This window comes from Sander lucioperca, chromosome 19 (assembly GCF_008315115.2).
Source record: "Sander lucioperca isolate FBNREF2018 chromosome 19, SLUC_FBN_1.2, whole genome shotgun sequence".
Lineage (NCBI taxonomy): Eukaryota > Metazoa > Chordata > Actinopteri > Perciformes > Percidae > Sander > Sander lucioperca.
Genome location: NC_050191.1, coordinates 8,858,091 through 8,881,024, shown reverse-complemented (window position 1 = coordinate 8,881,024; position 22,934 = coordinate 8,858,091). Strand labels below are relative to the sequence as shown.

General features: G+C 40.7%; 1 protein-coding gene across 1 annotated transcript in view; it reads right to left on the bottom strand.

Moving 5' to 3' along the window:
• LOC116066331 (nesprin-2) overlaps window positions 1-22,934 on the bottom strand; it is a 93,445-nt gene that overhangs the window by 34,861 nt on the left and 35,650 nt on the right. Inside the window, exons 48-79 of the mRNA XM_035995706.1 lie at window positions 21,544-21,714; window positions 20,420-20,575; window positions 20,057-20,298; window positions 17,526-19,560; window positions 17,073-17,407; window positions 16,829-16,973; window positions 16,142-16,342; window positions 15,543-15,802; window positions 15,313-15,463; window positions 14,678-14,809; window positions 14,448-14,579; window positions 13,713-13,895; window positions 13,299-13,436; window positions 12,300-12,485; window positions 11,903-12,025; window positions 10,870-11,052; window positions 10,442-10,543; window positions 8,815-8,916; window positions 8,167-8,244; window positions 7,083-7,535; window positions 6,661-6,764; window positions 6,406-6,547; window positions 5,749-5,835; window positions 5,316-5,447; window positions 4,956-5,156; window positions 4,318-4,410; window positions 3,621-3,803; window positions 3,189-3,359; window positions 2,924-3,055; window positions 2,236-2,435; window positions 1,244-1,376; window positions 717-899 (exon numbers count right to left, since the gene is read on the bottom strand). Coding sequence (XP_035851599.1) covers window positions 717-899; window positions 1,244-1,376; window positions 2,236-2,435; window positions 2,924-3,055; window positions 3,189-3,359; window positions 3,621-3,803; window positions 4,318-4,410; window positions 4,956-5,156; window positions 5,316-5,447; window positions 5,749-5,835; window positions 6,406-6,547; window positions 6,661-6,764; window positions 7,083-7,535; window positions 8,167-8,244; window positions 8,815-8,916; window positions 10,442-10,543; window positions 10,870-11,052; window positions 11,903-12,025; window positions 12,300-12,485; window positions 13,299-13,436; window positions 13,713-13,895; window positions 14,448-14,579; window positions 14,678-14,809; window positions 15,313-15,463; window positions 15,543-15,802; window positions 16,142-16,342; window positions 16,829-16,973; window positions 17,073-17,407; window positions 17,526-19,560; window positions 20,057-20,298; window positions 20,420-20,575; window positions 21,544-21,714 — 7,269 coding nt within the window. The remainder of the gene's footprint in view (window positions 1-716; window positions 900-1,243; window positions 1,377-2,235; window positions 2,436-2,923; window positions 3,056-3,188; window positions 3,360-3,620; window positions 3,804-4,317; window positions 4,411-4,955; window positions 5,157-5,315; window positions 5,448-5,748; window positions 5,836-6,405; window positions 6,548-6,660; window positions 6,765-7,082; window positions 7,536-8,166; window positions 8,245-8,814; window positions 8,917-10,441; window positions 10,544-10,869; window positions 11,053-11,902; window positions 12,026-12,299; window positions 12,486-13,298; window positions 13,437-13,712; window positions 13,896-14,447; window positions 14,580-14,677; window positions 14,810-15,312; window positions 15,464-15,542; window positions 15,803-16,141; window positions 16,343-16,828; window positions 16,974-17,072; window positions 17,408-17,525; window positions 19,561-20,056; window positions 20,299-20,419; window positions 20,576-21,543; window positions 21,715-22,934) is intronic.

The window sequence follows — 22,934 nt, the reverse complement described above, 5'->3', positions numbered from 1 at the left end:
TTCTACTTGTAAGTGCTTTACATAATTGTATTTTCTTTTGCATCCCGTCATCCTAATTTGTTTATCAAATCATTTTCCAATTCAGAATGTTTTGTTGTCTTTCTTTATTTCTTATGATTGTACTTTCTGTGTTGTTGTTCTGTTTTTGTCTTTGTAATCTGATACGATGACATTGAAAATGAGGGTCGCCCCTCAATGATCTCTCGAGGATAAATAAAGGTTGAATGAATAAATCCTCTCCTGGGGTGATTGCTAAAAGTTAAAATGAACCTTTCTAAAGGCAAACCTGGTAGGACTGGCATAATAATTATTATGATGTAGATTGTCTGGTTCCATTCACTGGTGATAAATGGTGAGGAAGAAATAAAAGTGTCCTTCGCCTCCAGAACATTTGTCCTCCCAAATGTTCTGTCCTCAGTGAGCCCAAAACAGATTTAAACAGGGTTTACACTCCCCTTCACTGCAGGGGATTTATCAACGCCTCATTATTTTTGAAAACCAACAGAACCTCAATGGAATTTAGAGCAGTACAATTTAATGAAAAATAGTAATGATAAAAGAACATTTGATGCAATAATGGTTGGAGATCATGCTGACCATTGCATCATTTATTTAAGGTAATTATTCCACAGTGGAACTATTCATCTCACAGTTACGGTGCAACCACCGTGTATTTGTTTCTCAGCAAAGGTGAAAGCTCTTTGTCTATACTGTACCTGTTGCAGCAGGTCTTGTATCTTAGACAGGTCAGAGGTCAGCTGGCTCCAGTTGTCGTCCAGCTGGGCGAGCTGAGCTCTCAGCCCAGGACAATCAGCTTCCCTCAGGTGGAGCAGCCGAGCGGCTTCCCTGGAAACAGACGCCCTCTGCACTGACATGGCTTCAATCTCCATGGAGAAGTCCTGGGGGATGAGAACAAAACTGGTGGTTGCCGAAAACATGTCTAGCATGTGTGATTGATGCATTCTAAACTGCTGACTGGGTTTTAATTTCAGCTTCAACCCTGTGCATCCTTAGCTACACTGGTGCAGCTGGTAAAGTCCATAATACATGTGTTTTAAACATTAACATTCTGAACTGTCACTAATATGAGTGCTGACAGTGTGTACAGTATTGTAAACAAATCACCAAAAGGTCTGAGGAAACATGAAAAACGTTGTTTTTCCTGGGTGAAAAAGCCATAGTTGACAATAGTCATTCTCTGTTAATGATATATAAATGTGCTGAGTAGACAAGAAAGGCTTACCAGCAGCTTGATCAGATTGTTGTGAATAGACTCCTCGTTCAGGTCAGTGGTGTCAGCCAGGTTTGACCAAGTCTTCTGGTGTTTGTTGGCACCAACCAGCCATTCACTGACCGAGGCAAAGTCAGTCTGGAATCTGTGGGGAGGATGAGAAAAAGAGATATCTCATCCAGTGGGGCAGAACATGACTGCTCCTTAACAAAGAGTGAATAGAGGACTTAGGCATGGGTCCAATACTGCTAAACACGACTGAAGATGTGTGTGTTTTTCTTTTTGTTGTGATGTCATGGACAAACGCTAGATATAAATAATTCATTCCCCATGTTTGTTTTTCAGGTGGCACATTTCGTGTGAAAAGTCTGTGTTTCACTCAAATTTACTGACTCAATCCCAGGGAATGTCCTTATAATACATCTAATGGAATAGTACCAAACAGTTGCATTAAGCCTGTAGATATGTGCACATAGAGATGTCAAACTGTGATGGATTTGAGCTTAAGCTTGCTCCTTCTCCAAATGGACCTCACTGCTACACAATTTTACTCAAAATGCTATCAAAACTTCTCATTAATACTTTTCACTGCAGCCTCCATCATTTTCTAAGGAGAAAAAAAAAATTCAAAAACCAAGGAAAAGTTGTGAAAGAAAACACAAACCCAGAAATTTTGGCAAAATATACTTTTAGGACATGAAATAAAAACAAAAAAGCAATGACTATCACATATAACGTTTCAATCTCATACTAAACCTGTAAAAAAAAATGACTGTTGTATATTTTAACATGCATACAAATAAATACAAAACTCAATATTTAACAATATTTTTACTCAGTATCTATAAATAAAATCACTGACGTGGTGGTTCCACTGCTCAGGCAATAATTAAAACTGCCTGGTCTACATTGATAGATAATAAAGTCTTCTACTGTTGAGATGCCAATAATCTGTCTTTATTTCCTACATAAATTGGAAGTTGGTATTTTTGAGCCTGTCCCACCTGGCCCGGCTGTCCTGGAGATCTCTGCAGCGTTGAATCTCCTGCTCAGTCCACCTGTAGGCGCTCTGCCATCGCAGCTCCAGAGCGCCTCCTGCATGACTGACTGTGGCAGCAAACTCTGGCTCTGTCTGCAGCCTCTTCCCCTGATCCAGGAGCAGTCCTAAAGCAACTCTGCTCTCATCCAGCTGGACCAAAGTTTGCTAAGAGAAAAGGACGAGCCAACCGTGCGTATTATGCTGAGTTTACATCAAACTCCGGGAGATTCTTTTGACAAGCCAATTCCACACTAACATTTGAATAGACAGCATGCCTTTTGAGTCTATTATTAGTACAGTTTAGTTTGTAAGAGGTACATTAACATTAATTTGTTAACATTAGTAAATGTGTCAGAAAATGTAAGGGCTCTTTTTTAGGGTGTTTCACACAAATGTTCAAAATAAGCTCATCATAGCTGACGGAGAGACATCAACACAAAAAGAGGCAAAAGCAACATGTTGAGTGTGACAAATTGATTTTTCTCAGCTGGAAGAAGTTTCCTCTATCACCCTCACTATGCTCCCTTCACCTTCCCATAGAATTACAATTATCTATGTATACAGTAGTTCGTGCATGTTCTCTAGAGGCTGTGTGTTGTAGGTGAGACAACAAACACATGCAATGTTTGTGAGCAATGTGACAGGGTTTTTACCTGGCAGGCATCTTGTCGGTGCTGTGCTAACCCCTCGTCGTCTCCCTCTGGTTCCCCGCTGCTGATGAAGGCTTCGAGATCATCCAGCAGCCTCCCAAGTCGACCGCAATTATCCTCCCACCGGGTCCACTCCTGCAACGGGGTCCAACCATAAACCCACGCATCCATTTTAACAAACACCAAAATACAAGAGATTTCCCACAAGAACATTCACGTTTGTTTATGTATGAATTCATATGGCCCTCAGCAAATGTGCACAACAAACCTGGATCCTCCTTTGAGAAGCCACTTCCTGTTCCAGAGCCTGTTGCTGCAAAGTTTTGGCTCTGACTTCCAGCTGTACCCTCTCATCCTCCTGGCACTTGAGTGCTTCTGGCTTACGTTGGAACAGATGCTGCACAAAAGCTAACTGAGACCTGAGGACCCGCAGGAGCTTCTGGATCACCAAGAGACCAGATTTATGACAGAAGTGAAATAATTGCACAGTTAGCCTTTTATGAATAAAGGAAGGGAAGTGAAAATAGACACTGACTGAGGTCTAAATAACATTATGTGAAGTCAAATCATTAGTTATTTTAGCACTGGACGTCTCTTTGAAAACCATCAAGAGGCTTCTACACACTCTCGGAAAGGTGGTTTGTTTAAATCAAGTCTTTGACTGCCTGTAGAAGAACTTGCTGAAAGCACAGTGCGGTACCTTGTGTCTGCAGAGAACGGCTTGAAGTTGGCTGTGGTTGTGAACGTGGCTCATCTGCCCCTCTGTTATGCATTCTTCACCCAGTTCCAGGAGGCGAGTTATCCCCTGAAGCAAGGACCGGGAAGCTTGCTGTAGCTTGGCGTTTTCTCCTGGACTCTCCCTCAGATGTCGGCCCAGCACACACTGATGAGAGATACAGGAAAAGCACAAAGTTTAAGGAAAATACTATTAACTTTTGAAATACAGATCCTGCACCACTCTTACTTTGATATTAGACTGTAATTAGGATTGGTTTACTGCTGGTTTCTTTTTCTTCTAAGGGTGTAGTGAAAGCCATATTTTACCGGCTCTTATAAGGTAAGTTTGTTTTCTATTTTCTTAGGAAGACTGAAATATTGGCCATTAATTATGGCACCCACATCAGTTCGATATGTTTTTAATTCAAATTCCTCTTTCTCCATGTGTCATTAAAAGCAGAAATCATAATGTAGCAGTTGTGGCCTTTCATTTTTTTTAAATTTCTGCTCTTTGACAGCAGATCTTAAATTCTGCCTTTCTTGTAATGTAAATATTGTTGTTATGAGAGTTAATTAGAATGTTTTAGACATGCACTGTATTTACCGGGCATGTTATACAAGTGTGCATATACAAATGCAAATGTGCACAAACACACAAAAAGCTACAAAGCATTGGTTACCTCCAAACTAGGAGCATCCTTTATGCTGGGGAACATCTCATTTTGTCCCAGTTCAAACTCGTCCAAAATACACAGCTGGTTGGAGGAGAGCTCCTATGTGACAAAAAGTACTGTGTGTTGCTTCAGAACAATGATGGATGCATTTTTTTTTACCAAAGCATAAGCACCAGTGCAACAAGTAAAAGTCTGACATTCAAAATATTACTTACTGTTAAACTAAATGTTATCACCTAAATGTAATAAGTATCAAAAATAAAAGTAGTCATGTGTGCAGCAGAATTGCTTTATGATCAGATTATTATTGCTGATGCACTGAGGTGTAAGAAACATTTTTAATACTGTAGCTGGTGGAGGTAATGCTAATTTGAACGACTTTCTATGCCGTTAGGTTGTTTAATCAGACAATGCACGCATTATAATACATTAAAAATAAATGGCATCTAAATGCTTGCATTGCCATTTAGAAAAACAATTGTAGATTTATAAAACGTATATAGCTATTTAGCGTAAAAATAATACATCACATCCAAAGTCATAAAAACCAAATTTCAGCCCCCAAACATTTTTAATGGTAATTTTCGCTGTGATATAATAATCATTAAATATATCAAACTCTGTTCCTGATTTGTATTTCAAACCTGATGTTGGTATGTGTGTCCCAGATGTTCAATCAGCTGGTTGTGGGAAGAGGTGAAGACCAGCTGGACTGTGTGTAGACAATCCTGAAGTGAGGTCAAACAGTGGAGAGCTTCTGGTTTTTCTCTCACAAGTGCAGGTTTGTTCTCTGACTCCACTTTACTCAACAGCTCAGCCAGAGTCACCAGCTCAGTCGATACACACTACGCAGGAATTTAGTCAGAAAAAGTGGTGCGTTTAGAAGATGGGCTATTTTTTTTTTTTTTAAACAATAGACTTTCATAATACAGAACCACCTAAATGTGCAGTTATGTTGAGTATAACATTGTGTGCTTTAGTGCTGTAGCATTATGGTCTGTCACCTCCTGCTGTAGCAACCTCAGTTGTGGGTCTTCTTCACCAGGAGTCAACAAAAGGTCAGTCAAAGTGTCCAGACAGAGGAGGACCTTCCGTACAGCCTCGTACAACTCCTCATTTACACCTGGAGAGTTCACCTGGGAAATAACCAAACGCATGTGATCACTATCACTCAACGCAATGTTTTACTTAAATGAGATGTCAAACTGATATGATTTAACAAATTCGATCTTCTAAATATGGGTTGCTGTTTAGGTCAAGTATAAGAAAATACATCCATATAGCTTTACATGTTTGCACTAAGCAATTTGTGGGACAAATTTATAATAAAAAAGTGTATTATTTAAAATAGTCAACAATCTCTGCATCTGCCAACAAGTCCTTTTGATTAGGGACACACATGTGTACTGAGATTGAACCTGTGGTACTTTTACACACCATTTGTCTCAGCATGGTGATGGACTGATGTGTCCGCTGGAGAACAGCGGAAGCAGATCCGGTTGATATCGGCTCCCTTTCTGGGTCCTAAACAAAAACAGCAATTAGTAGTTAAAGTTTCACAGAGAGAAGGGAAAAAGGATGCATGGAGGGAATAACTGGACAGAGAGCAAGGAGTTAAAACTTGCTGCGCTCATTCTTTTCCTATCAGGACAAATACATTTTCGCTTGTAATTTCTTTGACATGAGGACTATAATTTTCCTTCAATTCCAAACAATAATATTGCAAAATGTTCAATGTTTTGCCATTTATTGCTCTCATTATACTACAGTATATACAACTAGGAATTTTATAATTCTTAAAGTGAAAGGAGTGTCCGCACAGAGGACAAAATCCTCTCCTCCTCCTTTATTACAGTTCCGGCTTTCCAAAGATTTAGCGCACTGTTGCCCTGAAAACCAACGTGATGGTGAAGTTGGTAGCCTAGCATCCACTTCTTAGAATTTGCTATTATGGTCCCATCTCACCCAACATCCGCATCATGTCATCAATGGTCAACTTTTAAAAAGAAAAATTGAAATCAACTTACTGAAAGTAACTTTAGGTTACTTGAGTAACCCCGGTTCTCAGAGGATCATGAGTGAGACTTCCCCTACCTTTTCATGAGTTCCTCCATCCTTTGAGCTGATTTGATGCTCCTCCTTAACTTTTTTCAAAGTGGTCAGTTTTTGAGAGATCTGGGTATAAAGTCGACTCCACCTCAGCTGCTCCTTGTCATCTTCCTCATGACCAGCCAAGCTAGGGACCAAAAGGAACACACAGTATGCCTGAGTCTATGGTCTGCTATGTGCAAGTGAGTTGTAAAACTTACAGTCATCAATTCCTGTGACTGGCACTCTTTTTTTTTTTACCTCATCGGCTCCTCAGACAACTCCTGGGCTTGTTGGGATTCTTCCACCAAACCACTACGACTGGTGCCAACTTTCCTTTGCTCCTTTAACACATCAGGAGTATCCTGGACAAAGAAGAGAAGCAAGGGAAAATGCAAACAAACAAATATATTCATTGTGATTTCTGTTGTGTATTATTTGAATGTCACTTATAGGAAACATCACATTAGACATAAATTATATTCAGGGTTTTAATGAGTCAACAATCAAGCTTTTACCATTCTCTTCATTCAAAGATATATGTCACTGACATATATATATATATATATATATATATATATATATATATATATATATATATATATATATATTTTAAAGTTGAAAAGTATAAAAAGTTGAAAATTTATTTTAAAGAGCGTCTTTTTTCTTTCTCAGACACTTACCAGATCTTGATTGGGAGCTGAGGACAAAGACAGTTGTTCGTCCCCTTCCTCTATACACTCATCAGATCCTCTTGTGGCAGTGAATGGAGTTCTAGGTCTTGCAGGAATCAGTCTTGTGTCTTCCACTGCAGTTGCTCCAAGAAGGGACTTTGCAAGAGGGTCGGTTAAAAGGGTTTCATGTTTTGGTGATCCATGTTGACAGAGTGTGACAGCAGCAGTAAACTCATCTTTAGCTGCTGGAATGGCTGCAACGATGAGTGGCTTAGCTGTCACACTTTGAGGACTAAATGCTTTGCCAACTTTGGAATCCATTGTTATTAATCCAGTTTCAAGATTTATGGATCCAGACTCTTTTCTATCAAGCCCAGGCTTCACGGATGAAAACCCAGGTTCAGCACCTTTTGAGCTTGTTTCCACTTCAGAGGAAAACTGACCAAGCATACTCTTCAGCGCCTGAAAGACAATCAAGCCGTTGCCAAATGAGTTGCTACAAAGCTAATGAAGACTATCAGCTCCACACAACTCTCTCTGTATTTCTCAGTATGGCTATGTTCAGAAGATTGTGGCGTCCGGTGACTTTCCCGTGCAGAAGCTCGAGTGAAAATAATGACCTCTTCTGAAGAGTCCATCATATTTTTTTGATCCTCCGTGTCCTCTGGCTAGCTCTTGGCTACAGGCAAATGTGTGGAGGAGGGGGGGCGCGTTCGCAATCACGTAAGGCTTGTATCATGTGGACGCGCCAACAGTTTTGTTGTCATTACTTAGAATTCCTCATGGGGGAGACAGAAACTACGCATTATAGCTTTAATTAAGAACTGACTGAAAATGACCAGTCTCTATAATAGTCAGGGAAAAAAGACAAGGGCAGACGCATCTTTGAATTAAAAAAAATCTGTCATAATTTGTTATTATCATCGTTACTGCCATAATAATTTATCTGAATAATTGTGTACTTTAACCATGAGGAAATAAATTCAATAACAAGAAAGGCTTCATTTAAATGTAAGGATTCAAAACAAATGTGATGAATTCCCAAAGTAATCATCAAATCAAACAAATCTCTGAAGTGAAAAATGTTATTTACCTTCATTTCTGATAGTGGCTTAATTTCTGTAACATCCTCACGTTGCACATCTGAAGCGTTGAGTGTTTCCTCTGGGTCCTAACACATGAATCGTATTAATATACAAATGCAAATGGCATCTGTGTGTGTGTGTGTGTGTGTGTGTGTGTGTGTGTGTGTGTGTGTGTCTGTGTGTGTGTGTGTGTGTGTGTGTGTGTGTGTGTGTGTTGTGTGTGTGTGTGTTGTGTGTGTGAAAGGACAGGTTTCTGAGGAGGAACATATTTCAAGCAGCTGCTTCTGACAGAGTGGATTCATCCAGTTTCAGGACCGTGCCTGCCTGACACAGCTTCAAATAAACATGCAAAAATATGGTAAAACCCTCCACACCACAGGAAAGAGAAGCAACAATTGAGTTGAAAATTATGAAGTGAATCAAAATGTAAATAGGTGGGAAAATAGAGGAAAAGAGGAAGGAGCCAAAGAAATTTTTAGTTTCATTCCAAAACACATCTATTTAGTATAGTGTGTATTTTCAAAATCTCCTTTGTGAGGATTTTGATCGGTCAAATTCAGTGACACTGTTGAGTGTGCCATTTTGGAATGAAACCCAAAATAAAAGAGGTACCCAGAAACATGCTCCCCTGAGCTGTAATTATATTTCAGATTTACCTCTGGCATACTGCTTGTTAGTGTGTCAGAGGACGAAGAGTGACAACTCTCGTTTTCCTCATCCTCCTCTTCCTCTGAATGAGAGACCTCAAAAGCTTCCTGCTTTTAGTGATAACGGTGAATGATACAATCAAAACTGTGATTTCAAGGAAATTAAACAAAAATGTATTTCTAATGACTTCACGTCCCTCAATGATCATACCTTTCCTTATTGTGATGTTTAAAGTGCTCATATTATGCTCATTTTCAGGTTCATAATTGTATTTAGAGGTTGTACCAGAATAGCTTTATGTGGTTTAATTTTCAAAAAACACCATATTTTTCTTGTACTGCACATTGCTGCAGCTCCTCTTTTCACCCTGTGTGCTGAGCTCTCTGTTTTAGCTACAGAATGAGGCATCTCACTTCTGTTCCATCTTTGTTGGTAGTCGCACATGCACAGTAAGTACTGCTAGCTAGTCAGTTACAGAGTATGAGGGAGTGCCATGCTAGCAGCTAGGCGTGCACGGAAGTAAAGGCTGGACTACAATAGAGCTGTTTGGAGCAGTTTGTGAACAGTGTTTTCTGTTGGAGATGGTAAGTCCCTTTGGGGTGGACTTTGGGCTTTTTCACTTTGTAAACCTATAACGCGCACAAAAAAGATATATAACACAATAAAGCAAAAGGGAAAAGCCAAAAAGCATAATATGAGCACTTTAAGCAATATCGGTGAGGAGAAGTGTTGCTTTTCAGGATGCATACTACCACGACTCCATTAGCACTCATCCACTCATTTGTGCGCTATTTACCATCTTTCATCTTTTCATTTTATGTGGAAGCTGATTTTAAGTACTTCTTATGAAGCATTTTCACTGCTTAAAATTATACTGTATAACAAAAAAGGCTTGACTAATGGAGTCTAATGGAGAAATGTATGTTAAGTTACAAAAAACGTATTTCATTGAAAGGATTGTTACATTTTTGGGGAAGATTTATACCAAACAAATAAATAAATGACTTACCCAGGAAACAACCTTTTTTTCAATTGCTATGTGCAGTTTTAAAGTTATCTGAATGTGATTTCACAGCCATCCAAAAGCTGTGCTACTGTAACTAAGATAAACTGAGTCTAGATGATTGTTCTGTATGGCATGCAAAACATACAATATGCAGTTTACCACTCATTGGGTTTGCACAATGGGACAATAATAGAATAATAGCCCAATAAAGGATTTTAGTTGAGTCTGCCTCACTGCTCAGTAGAATGTACGTTGCATGCTTTAGGGAGACAGGACTGAACCAGGCAGGTCCAACCAATTTCAGATTACAGAGGGAATAAATTATAGTCACCAAGCCTGCCTTCCATTAAGAATTCACCAATTTTACTTGATGTTCCTTATTCAAAATACACCTTTTAAAATTCGGCAACCAGTAGGAATCCTGGACTTGGTGACAGTCACTTTAATTTCCCAGAACAGTTGGGGGAAAAAAGTGGTGGTCTGTGGCAAATCAGCAGAAAATGATTAAAGGGGAAATGCTTAATTGGTTTAATTAGAAGATCATTCCAACATTCAAACATCACACTGTTATTGTTTTAGCTGGTGTGTGATGATGGATTCTACCTTATTATGATCGTGATTATTATTACCTGGACTAGGCATCTATCTAGCAGCTGCATTTCTTCAGGAGTATCAAAGACTGTGGTCATGCCAAGATCCTTACAGGTTTCTTCCTCCTCCCTAATCTTGTTCTATGTTGGTCAAAGAAACAAGAGAAACAGAGAGAGAATGTGACAAGTGACAATAACGGAAGAAAAACATACCAGATCAACACAATGGTTCCATTAACACAAAGATACAGAACAACCTTGAGTGTGTTTTGGAAAGAAACATTGCATAACGATACACACTTTAGCTAAAGTTCCCTGTTGCTAACAAGAAACATCCTTGATTGCTTTATTTATGTCATGTAATATGTCATTGTATGTATTCATGAAATACCTCCCTTTCTTCTACGGTAACAGATCAAATCATTTGTTTTTTCTTTGTGCAGTGGCATTCAGACTTCATGCAGTACCTCCAGCAGTGTGGCTTGTTGCTGGGTGAGTTGTTCCAGCTCCTCAAGCGGCTGCAGGAGCAGTCTGGCTTTGGAGAAAACCAGCAGGCTCTCCTTTGATGGCTGTGGGAGGTGAAGCTCTCCTTTGCATCTTTCCATCTCCTCCAATGTCCTCCGCATTGACTGCACGTTGGCCAGGATCACCTTTAGGTTGAAACAGAATAAACTGGTTAAGACAGACTTTTTGTCATATGAATAACATACTGAGGTTAGACCTATGTACCAGTCGGCTGTAATATAGTCTATATCCACGACCTTCCACTTCTGGGATTGCTCAGTTGCCGCCGGAAATTTCGCCGGATGTCCTTCGTTTCGGCCGGATGTACGTTACCTTACGCTTTCTTTCTTCCGTGTTGTAATTTTAAACTCCGTGGATTTATGAGGACTATGGTTAACTGCTCCTCAGATCTCTGCAGGGTAAATCCAGACACCAGCAGACAATCTGTCCAATTTGAGTTTTCTGTTGCACGACTAAAACAACTTTTGAACGTACACATGTTACCACCAAAACAAGTTCCTTCCTGAGGCTATTTTGCAGCAGCACCGGCACCGCCCATGACGATTGTGATTGGTTTAAAGACATGCCAATAACGTTTTTCTCCCATCTCGGAATGCTGTGTGGACTAGCCAGACCCTCCTCTGCAGCACTGTGGAGGAAGGTCTGGCAATGTGAGACTAGCTGCAATACAAAACCTTTAATGACATGTTGTTGTTGAACATGTTGTTGTTGAAAGGAAGGCGGAAAACTGCAATTAGTTACCCTTATATTTTAGAAAACAGAACAAATGTTAAGTGTTATAGTATGTCTGTACTGTCAGGATTTAAATTTGGAAGCATAGAAAAAGTAACCAATATATGTTATATGGTTGACTGACACATTTGAAAGTCAGGGTGCATTACTTTGCTCATAAAAGGATGTTTTTCTTTATTTTACATCCTTATAAATCATCATTGATTAACTTATTTTACATGCACCTGAACTAAAAAATATCACCTGTCGGTTGTGAAGATGCTCCGTCAGAGTAACGCTGGAGTTGTCGGCGGAGGATAAAATCGCTCTGATCTTCGGTACATTCTTCTCCATGATCTTCAGCTCTGCTTCTAATGACTCCACCACCTGAAATGAAGATTGCCAGCAAGTTTTTCAGCGACTTGTAACTCTAAAATCAAGATTTCACATACACAGTACAATAATATAACTGCTCTTAAAACTGTCTTGTGGTGTTAAGATTATGTAAAAACTATATAAAATTGGAGCCTCGGCTGTGCACGCTGTGTAGCCACAATATCCCTGGTTTCATTCTGTCAGGGGACTTTTGTCCTTGGTGTCCTCTCACTGCCATTTAGGGTCACTAACAACCTGACATTCCTCTCTTTCTGTAAATTCTTACCACAGCAGTCTGCTTGAGCTGCTGCAGTGGCTCTAGGATCTTGCATTGCATTTTGTGGACTTGTTGGTCATTCTGTTTCACCCTCTCCTCGTGGGTGCTGATGTCACACACAGTAGAGATCTCATCCAGGACTGGCCTGAAGTCTTGCAGGGTGTGTCTGATCCTCTCAGAGTCGTCCAGGACCAGCTGTAGTTCAGGATTTAAAATGAAAGTTATCATTACAATGACATATGTGAAAGTGCTTGTGGATACTGTGGTCCAGGATTTCCCCCAGTGTATTGCAAGCCCACCAGGCATAAATTGCCCCCCACTAGGCCTAAGCCACTGGGATTTAAAAAAAAAAAAGTATTTTAACATGTTTTTTTAAAACTAGTTACAGGGGGCGCCTCGGTGGGAATCTTAGACGTAGTCATATTTTCAAATTTCCAGTTAGCTTTTAGCACTGACTTAATGTAGGGCCCTATGAAATCTGTCTTATAGCTTTTTTTAATTCTCAGTTTCGTGATTCCTTCCATGATTCTGTTATCACAGAAACTATTGGGCTCTACATCAATGCTCTTTGACTGGGCCCAATTGGGCCCTCATTGAAAAAAGACACTTGCCACCGGGCTAAATAACTCTCCTGTGGTCCATTTTGAATCATGTATATTAGGGTGACTGATAAAGCCTGACATGTGCAGTAGGAAATAGTGATGAGATACATTAAAGACAACTATACTATATGGTGGGTGTTAAACGTAACGTTATTAATGAATAAACTGTTAAAATAAATAAATAAAGCAAAATATAGCATGTACGCAGGGTGTGCAAAAATGCCACAATGACGAAAGTATCAATGAAAACACATCACAGAAAATATGTGTTCTAGTAAAACAAATGCACAAAACAAAACAGACATATTTAGGATAAAATACAAAACGAAATATCAGAATAAAGAGAAAAAAAAACAGTATCAGAGGTTGTTTTGTGTTTGTTTGCTTGTTACTTGGTTCCACTGACCTGAAGGGAGTTTGCATGATTCTGGAGGCCTCTGGCTGTTGTGAAGGAGCAGGGAGCACTGAGCCATGACTGGGCCTCGTCCAACCAGCAGGTGGCGCTGTATAGAATGTCTTCAAACTCCTGAAGACAGGCTGGGATCTGACAATGGAGTAGAGAAAAATATGAGAAAGCACAATGGAAGTTTTCTGAACACATTTATAGAAGCCACTTCCACAATGATGATACCTTATTTTTTTTTTATTTTTACACAATACAAAACATAAAACTCGCAACATGAACAAATCCCCCCCTTCCATGTAGTGCATTTCCAAGATACATAATAAGTCAAACCAACGGTTCCTGTTCCATGGCCTCACATCACCACTTTTCCTGCATTCATTACAGTGTAAATATAACATAGTATGTATTCCTGACCTTGCTGAGGAAGGCGGTGCGTTGCTCGGCCATCTGTGATGCGTTTTGGTAGAGCTGCAGTGGTTGGGTGAGTTGGTCCATGAGTAGGTGGGTTTGATCAGGGTGCTCCTCCGCAATATCCTGCACCTCGCTCTCCAGGAGCATCAGGCGGCTGTGCCATGCATCCAGCTCATCCCACACATGCTGGAGAACAAATGTGTACCAGTATGTAGTAGCTTTGAAGTGACAAGTAGTCTTAGGAAGCAGAGGCTGTTTCAGTGAATTTGTTGTTAAGTTGTGTATTACTTTTGTTACTTGGAAGTGATCATTTGGACACTGTTAGTCTGTCATTTTGTGTTTAGTATTGTGTTAGTTTTGCAACCTTTCTACACTGTAATTTTGCTTATAACCTGCATACATTTGCACAATAGCTAACATACTGTAGCTAGTTGAGGCTAATGTAAGTGGCTGGCAGCTGTGTGTGCAAACATCAGATTTTTACCTCAAAGTCATTTATGCTAACTGTTCAAAGTAAATGTGAAATTCAAAAGTGATAAATGAAAAATTTTATATTTTTTATACCGGTAAAGAGTGATTTATTCAAAAGATAAATAAATTAAGTTAAAAACACATTTACGAGACATTCATGAAGAATATAGAAACATGTACAAACTCTCCACTCATGCATATCAACAGGTTTGTGTCACAACAGACACACAGACACAGACACAAACATAAACCAAGAAACACACACACCTTGAGTGCATTTTGAGCGTCATTGACTGTTGGACTTCTTTGCTCCAGTAACGCTTTCACATTCTCCAGGCCAGAACCCAACTCCACCACTTGACTAGCCAGCTTCCGCACTGGGTTGCTCTCCTCCATGAGCTGTAGAATGACCACACAAACACACATTTAAAGAAATGTAACAGGTTTTGGTGGGAGATAGTTCATGTGACACTATGGATGAATTCCTGTCCAGTTACCTTCTCCTCTTCTCTTTGGACAGACAGCTGGACTTCTTGTAACCTTCTGCTGATATCAGCTGGTATCTCAGCGTACCGACTCTGCACACTGTCCACGATACACTTGAGTTTGGCCTTCTGGGAGATCAAATCCTGAATGCACGGGAATAAAATCAGAAGGACAAGATATATGAAAGACTGAGAGACTACAAGAGGTGGGGTTTAGCTCTAACCTCCTTCTATCTAAATTAGTTTAACTCATTTTCCAGTTAAAGGTTGAAGGTAAGCTTACAGTAGACCCTCACAAGTATAGTATGCTCTTTATGAGAAGGATGACTGACAGTAAACACTTTACTGCTGATTTCTCACAACTGAGACAGTTTAGACTGACGTTGACTTGAAAAGACCACTTACGGTCTTTAATCTAATTATTGAAGCTACATGTGGTCTGCAGCTACAACTGACAAAAACAAGGCCTTTGAATAAAAATGTATGTATATTTCTCACTGGCACTGCGAAGGCCTTCTAAGCAGAAGTAAAATAGATTGAAAGACACAAGTTTTTGTCTGTCATTAGTTTGCTTTTCAACTGCCTTCTTATAAATCTCAAGCTGCAGTTTTCAAGCTTGGACTATAAAACATAAAAAGGAGCCTGACCTGTTGTTTGCATGGATTCGAACAGGCTTCCAGTGGGGAAAGAATGGCAAATATGTGTTTCTCCAACTCTCCTATCTCCTTTCGGACTTGCTCTCTCTCTTTCTCCTCTGCCTGAGCTGCAGCTACCACCAGTAGGTTTCTCTCTTTCAAGCTGTGGAGAACAGTATCATATCAGCATCTCTGACATTAATGAGTAATCACTTTCCACACGTATACTGAATAAATCCCACCTTCTGACATTCTCTTGGATCTTCACTAGTGTTTTGCCAACAGGTCCAGGGCTGATGGGCTCCTGGGAACTAGATAAGCTCAGGGCGTGCTCCAGTCGATGCGCCAGGGAAGCTAAGGCCTGCTGCTCCTGTTCCAGCCCAGCCTTTTGCATCTCAGCCTGAGCCAGAAGCTCCAGGGGTTCCTCTTGAGTGAAGATCATGGTGGAGGAGTCGGGAACCTCAGCCTGGAGACTTGCCAAACAGCTGCAACACTGCTCAATCTAAAGAAAATAGAATTTAATCCACAGTATATCTACATTTTACTTTTCTCTGTGCTTTATGTCATGTATGTTATGCTGCAATAACCTAGTTCTGTCTCAGAAAGCAATAGAAGTCACTTAACATAGTAAAACGTTTCTAAGAAAAAAGGCAAAGTGGGAACTCTGAGAGCAGCTCTAACAAAAAGTGACACACTGTAGCTTGATGAAGCACTAATCCTTCAGTTCTGTAACCTCGCGCACATTTAACAGCCGGAAAATTTTAATTAATTTATGTTAGAGTACATCAGGTGATGTTTAGATGCAAAAGCTGTAAAATGATTTGTTGTTGGTAAAACTCACACTTGTAGTGATGTCCTTCCATTCCTCTCCTCTCTGCTCTGTGTGTGCCATCAGGAGGCCGACACCACGGCGTAATGATACCCAGCGCCTCCAGAGGGCACCCAGCTCACCATCCTTTCCAACCCCACAGCCCTGCATCGGACATCCAGCTCTCAGTTCATCTATCTTACCTGCGAGGCTGCGGAGACCTTCCATCAGAAGCTTTATGGGAAGATGAAATGAAGCTCAAATTAAAGTTTGATTTAGGCAGTATTTCTTTTACATGTACCACATTTTGGTCACACTTTTCAGTGCATTCCTCTGACAGGTACATGTTACACCAAATAAGCAAAATGCTAGCAGCTCTTTGATGCTGTAATTAGGCAAAGAGCTGCTTTAATAGCTAAATGCTAACGTCAGCATGCCATCCATCCATCAAGTGGCGCTAGAGAAAAATTCAGGGGATCACCACAGTTAGCAGGATTCATCTTTTGTTGCCCATGAATATTTGTAAAAAGAAATTGAGGTATTTCAGTCTGGACCAAAGAGGCATCCATAGAGAAATTATGTCAGCATGGCTTAAAAGATAACAAGTGTAAATTGTCAAAATCTATGACATGCAAGGTTCAAGAAGGTGCAATATATGAAGACAAATGCATGCTGAGACATTAGCTAGTCACCATCAAAATAGTGCTGTATCAAACCTACCGTAGCTCCTTTTTGTTGGGCAACACATTTGTCATACGAGGTCACTTGTTCTGCAGCACATTCTGAAAGCTTGGCTTCAAACCCTGAAAGACGCTGACGTATGTCTTCGTGGCACTTCCTGTGGCTTTGTTGTCTTATTTCACACCTGTGAGAAATTTGACTTTTAGGTGTTTTTACTTGAAACCAAAATCATCATAACAAAATCTATACAGAAGCACTTCAGTGAGGTAAGAACAGCCAGTACCTCTGCAAGGACTCCAGCCTGAGCTGGGCTTGGGCCTCCAGCATGGCTCTTCCCACCAACAGCTGACTAAGGATGCTGATGTGGAGCTGCTCAGTCTTTGGGCGGGACAGGCAGGGTTGTTGGGGCACCCGATCCAAAAGGTGGCAGATATGAGCCTGAAATCCATCTTCAAGAGCTTCTAGAGCCTGTTGAGTCTGTCTTTGTTCCTCAGTACAGTCCAAAAACCCTCCAGGGGCTGATAAGAAGGTGGCTTCGGCATTATGAAGGAAGCCTATTGCTCCCTGAGCAGCCCACTGGTAATCTTTCAAGGATTCTCTCGCCTGGCATAACATCTCCTGTTGGACACATGTTACATGATCAAGCACAGTTTAGAGAAACAACACACAAAAGGCTCAATTGTAAAGTAAAAAATTCTCAATAGTAGGATAGATTAATATTAATATGTAAGCTTACCATCTGTAAATGGCACTCCTGCATGGTTGCATTCCTAAGAGAGTAAAGTTCTTTGTAGTTCTTTAAGTTCATTTTTTCTTTCTGTCCCAGACCTTCCAACATCCTCATCCCAGACTCCATATTTCTCCAAAAAATCCAATTCCTTCTTATTGCAATATCTAGGGCTTTTTCATCTGGATTTACTGGTTCGGCTCCCTCCAGCTCCACCCTTGTTGTTAGGAAAAGATCTATTAAGGCAGGAAGCTCGGAAGAAAAATGCAAACCTAGCAGAAGCTTGGTCTCTAGGTTTTTGACATCATCTGTGACAGAATCCTCCCAGGAGACTAAAGTTTCCACAGTGCGGTGAATCCTCTGCCTCTCTGAATTAAGCTCAGAGGGGTGTAACTCATGAGCTATGGCCTCTAACTGGTCCGCCGCTTCCTGGCACTGTGTCTTCACCAAAGGAAGTTCGACCAAGAGTGTTTGGCTTAGTCTGAACCTCTCACCCACACTGATTGCTTTATCTTTGGCTCGCTGGATTTGATCCTTGGCAATGTCCCTAGATTCCTCCATTTGTCTTCTCAGGTGCAGATATTTGTCTTGCTCAACGGTATTAATACTAAGAGCTTTGCACTGGTCTTGCAGTTCCCCAATTGTGCACAGCAGGGAGCTTCGCCTGGCATCATGGCAGTGCTGAAGCTCTTGCACTTGACACTGATGCTCCATTAGCATGTGCTTCCAATGTACAATTGTTGAAAGGGTTTCCTGTGTTAAAGGGAACCTTTGCTGATCCAAATCTGTGGAGATTTGCTTTAAGCTAGCCTGGATCGTCGATAACTCCTCATCTGAAGTGGTTCGTTCATGAATCAGCTCCTCTAATTCCCAGCTGGTTGCTTTCTCATGAGCTAGCAATCCGTCTAATTCTGTCCAAAGGCCTGACAGTCTGTTGACAAGGTAGCGGCTCTCTCCTGGACTTGACCATACAGCTATTTCCCTGCAACTGTCTGCCATTGCTTCCACCAGTTTTAGTTGGCTCTCTATCTCAACTGTGGCTAATTTGTGACTTTTCAGCTCGCTCTCCAGCTTTCTGATGTCATCTTTTGAAACATTGTCTACATGTGTGCAGGGGTCTCTTTTGGCATGTGTTTCTGCTAGCCAGGCATCTATGCTAGCAAATTGGCATAACAGTTTCTCCCTCTCCTGCAGATTGTTCTTCATGGTGTCAAGAACATGTTCCAAGCTGTCAGAAATGGCTTCATACAGGTCTTCAATTGTCTTCAATACTTGGTCACTTTCCTTCTTCTCCACATCAGAGGCTACATCTTTCATCTCAACTTCTACTTGCATCTTGGATCTTCGAAACCAAAAATCAGTCTGAAATTTCTTCATCTCGACAATCTGAATACGAGCCTCCTCGGGGAAAAGAGCTAACTTTTTCCCAGTAGAGATGTGTATCTCTGCCTGTTTGGCCCATATGATCAGGTCATGTAGTTGCTTGTTGATCTTAGCTGAAGAAATGCTGCCACAGCTGTATGTGGAAGTGTCAAGCTTGCTCTTGGTGAATTTTAGCAGGGACCCCAGTTCCTGAAGGCTACGTTTGATCTCATCCTTCTCTTTCTGACCCAGAGAGAAATGGACAAGACCATCTGACTGGGACTGTAAGTGCAGATAAAGCTGGTTGTACAGTTTTAGGTCTGTGGTCAGACAAACAAATTCGAAAGCACTTTTGCTCTCATGGCTTTGAAAGGTGGATTTCCGAAGAGCTTCGACCTTGGCTTTAAGAAGTTCGGCCTCTTTTATTAGAAGGGAGGACTGAGAGGTGGAGTTTGAGGCGTGCTGCAGAGCTCTTTTGATGCTTCCTTCTAAAAGCCTCCATTCCTCCTGGACATCTCCAAGCTGGGCGAGAAGAGCACCTGAACTCTCAGCGTCGCTCAAGTGGACTGACAATTGACTACTTAACTGTAGGAGCTCTTCCATCATGTCTTTTTTCTGTACCATGGTTTGCAGCAGGGCGTGGAGTTCGTTAGCTTGAAGAGCACTGCTTCCCAAAGTACTTCTGAAAAAACCATAGCAAAATAATATGAATGTATCGTTTTTCAGATACGCAAATACTAAGTTAAAAGTGCAGTAAGCGATGCTGCGCAAAGATTATTGTTGATATTTAAACTCAACTGCCAAACAAATACAACCCCCACCCCCTTCAGAAGCTCCGCCCCCAAGATTCACAAACAGAACTACTGGCCGGCCGGCACATTCACATGCTGCCTCCCCCCTCCCCCCCTATCATCATCTGACGCCGCCTGTTGCTGATAGGCTGGAATAGTGTTTTGTGCCTTTCTGTTTGTTTTCCATTTACACAGCCAGGGCTGTGTATTAACAGTCTATGGTATTAACACCGTGTTTTTTTCAGCGCACACAGAAAATAGAGAGCTAGGTGACCGTGAGGAGGTATTCACTGAATTTGACAAAAAGTATATTGGATTAACATCACTTACTGCACCTTTCATGTTAACTAAAGTAAAAGCTCACTTTTACATCAAAGGATTACTCACAAACTCATCTTGTCCTTCTCAGCTGCTACAACCTCCATGAAAGCTCTGGTGATCTTCATCTGTTTGTGGTACTGTTTGACCTGCTCCAGCTGTGCTGCTTTCACCTGCACAGTGGCAGAGGCATCCAGCTGTGCAGCACTCCACTGTCCCTCAAGTCTTTTCAAGGCATCAGGGTCACAAATGCTGGCACCACTCATGCTTTTCATAGTAGCCACTTGCTCCTGCACACAGCGCCTGTAGTCCTACAGCAGACAGACATTTTTGTACATTATTTTATATTTTACTTCATTTGGAAAAACGGTCAGTTGCACCAAAATGAAGTACATTTTTATAAAGAAGGGAAAAGGGCTAAACAGATCATACCTCTGCCTCCTTGAGTTGTTTGGCCACTGCGGTCACATCGAGTTGTGCTGGTTGATAACGACATGCCAGAACTTTTTGGACAGTTCGTACCAATCGAATCTCTGGTTCACACGGAGAGGACTTCAGGTACCAATTCAAATCAATGTGTGGGGTCCGCTATGATTGCAAAGACAATAAAAATGGGTGATAAACTATTCATGAAACAAAAAGCCGTTAAAACACTGTATGTATCTGCTGAGTAGTTTGGACTGGAAAACGTCTGAAAATACAAAAAAATGCCTGATTCAATTTCCTCAAGCACAAGCAGATGGCTCTCATAGCTTGTTTTGTCTGACCAACCATCCAACACCCAAAACGTATCAATTTACTATTACATAAGACAAAGAAAAACAGTAAAATCCTCAAATTTGAGAAGCTGGACCTGGGGAATGTTTGGTATTATTGCTTAAAAAGTGATTTCATTTAGTGATTACGAAAGTTGCATTCATTTATTTTAAGCTTAGTTTGCTTGGTTTACTTTTAGTCTTCTGCTTTTTCAAAGTTATACATGTCCTCATGGTGAATAGCCTTTCCAAAATTGGCATCTTGGCATCAAAAAAGAGTCAAACTGTGCAAGTGACAGACGTTATGCTGTGAGTAATTAGACCCATTAGAGACCCTGCAGGAAGTCATTGTATCTCATAGGTCCATCCTGTGGACCTTCCTGTCAGCAGCATCGTGGGAATATACAGTACACAAACATCAATCAAAACACTGCTGCTCTTATCTGGTCTCTGTTTAATGCAATTATAATTGACCTCTTCCCCTTTTTGGATACTTGAAGCTATGCTGTTAAAATCAGAAAACTCAACTCATTTCTATGTCCATTCAAAATATTGTGCAACTACAGAAAACAGAAATCAGTGCCATGAACTGTGAAATAATAATCTTTTTTTTAATTTTTTTTTTACTTTAATTCCTCCAATCGATTCAGAATGAAACCTTTTGTACACACACTCTAAAGCTCAGACTGTGACAAATCAGTTTTTAACCCACCACAACATGTTTTGCAACAGTAGATCTAACTTTGAGAAAAGTGCGGCAAGCAAGTTCTTCTTCTTTCTTCTTAACCAGTTGATACTCACATTTATAATGTTACTTCTTTCCACCAAGCTCTGGACCTCAGACAGAACATCCTGCATGGTGGACTTGTGTTTGTAGGACTCTGGTGATCCACCTGTCGCCTCCCCGGTCCGCAGATCAGCTGTCAAGTCCTGCGCTGTCCTCTCAGGCTCCATGCTTTCTTGGATCTGACGCTACATGCACAGAAGACAGGGTGGTGTCACATTCTAGCTTCCTTCTTCCCTGTGTTTGTCCACAGAAAATAAGAGCATCCTGTTCTCTTCCTGCTCTACAGAGCTAAATATTGCTATGTTGCCGGTGGCTCGGCGAGTCAGTACAGTTAACACAAGAATGTGCCTAAGCAGGGAGCAGTCTGCCCCAAGGGAGAAGGACTCTAATTTATCTATAAAGTGATTCCTCCCTTGCTTCTTTTAAGGAATAAGTGATCTGTTATAACTTGGTCAGACAGGCCAAACACCAACATGACATGAACTGCTAGGTTACTGGATTACAAACATGGGAAGGTGACTTTTGAAATATTTTGAGCAAGACCATGGTGTGCCTTGGAGCAGTGCAGGTAGAGCGGGGAGGGGATTTGAAAAAGTACAGCAGGTTTCTGATTGGCTTTGGGGAAAAACAGCACAAAGAACAATATCTTCTACTGTTTAAGTCAAATATATCTTTCTCAAAAGTGCCATCAGCATTCTGGACACTATATTAATGTACCTGTATTTCCGGTTAAATCTCTAGCAATGTAAGTTGTAAAATTACATGAACTCTGAGATATCTGTATTATTATTATTATTATTTTCTATTTTCTATTCTATTGGAACTGTCCCTTTAATTGTGACCACTCTGATCGGGCAGCTTCGAACTTCTTCACTTCCCCAACGTAGCACTCTTTAATCAGCAGTCAAATTCAGTCAGGACATTTATAATGAGTCTCGTAAGTTCAAATATTTTGGTATTTGGAGGAACATTTTTGGACACTCAGCATTCATAGGGGGAAACAAATGTCAGCTTTTACAGTGAGAAGGTGCACTGTTATTACTCACAATAATCACAGGTTGTCTTAGTGTGAAATTCCTCAATTCCTTTTGAGCATGGTGGCTTGTACTGTAAAACATCTAATGATTGAAAGGCTCTACATGAAAACATTCAGGCAAATCTGCTTTGTTATGTGGCAGTATGGTTCTAAGTGGTCCCATGATGATAGAAAAGCCAAAGAAAAGAGCTAAAATGCTGGCATGCTTTGCTTTTTTTTCCTAGTAGTAAATATAGGTACTTCCTTTGTTTTTTTCTATATGTCAGTGCAGGCCTAGCTGTCATATTTCTGCCTCATCATCTTTATTTTTTTGCATTTTTTTGGTTTCATACCTAATGTTTTATCCGTCTTGGAAACGTAAAGGATAAA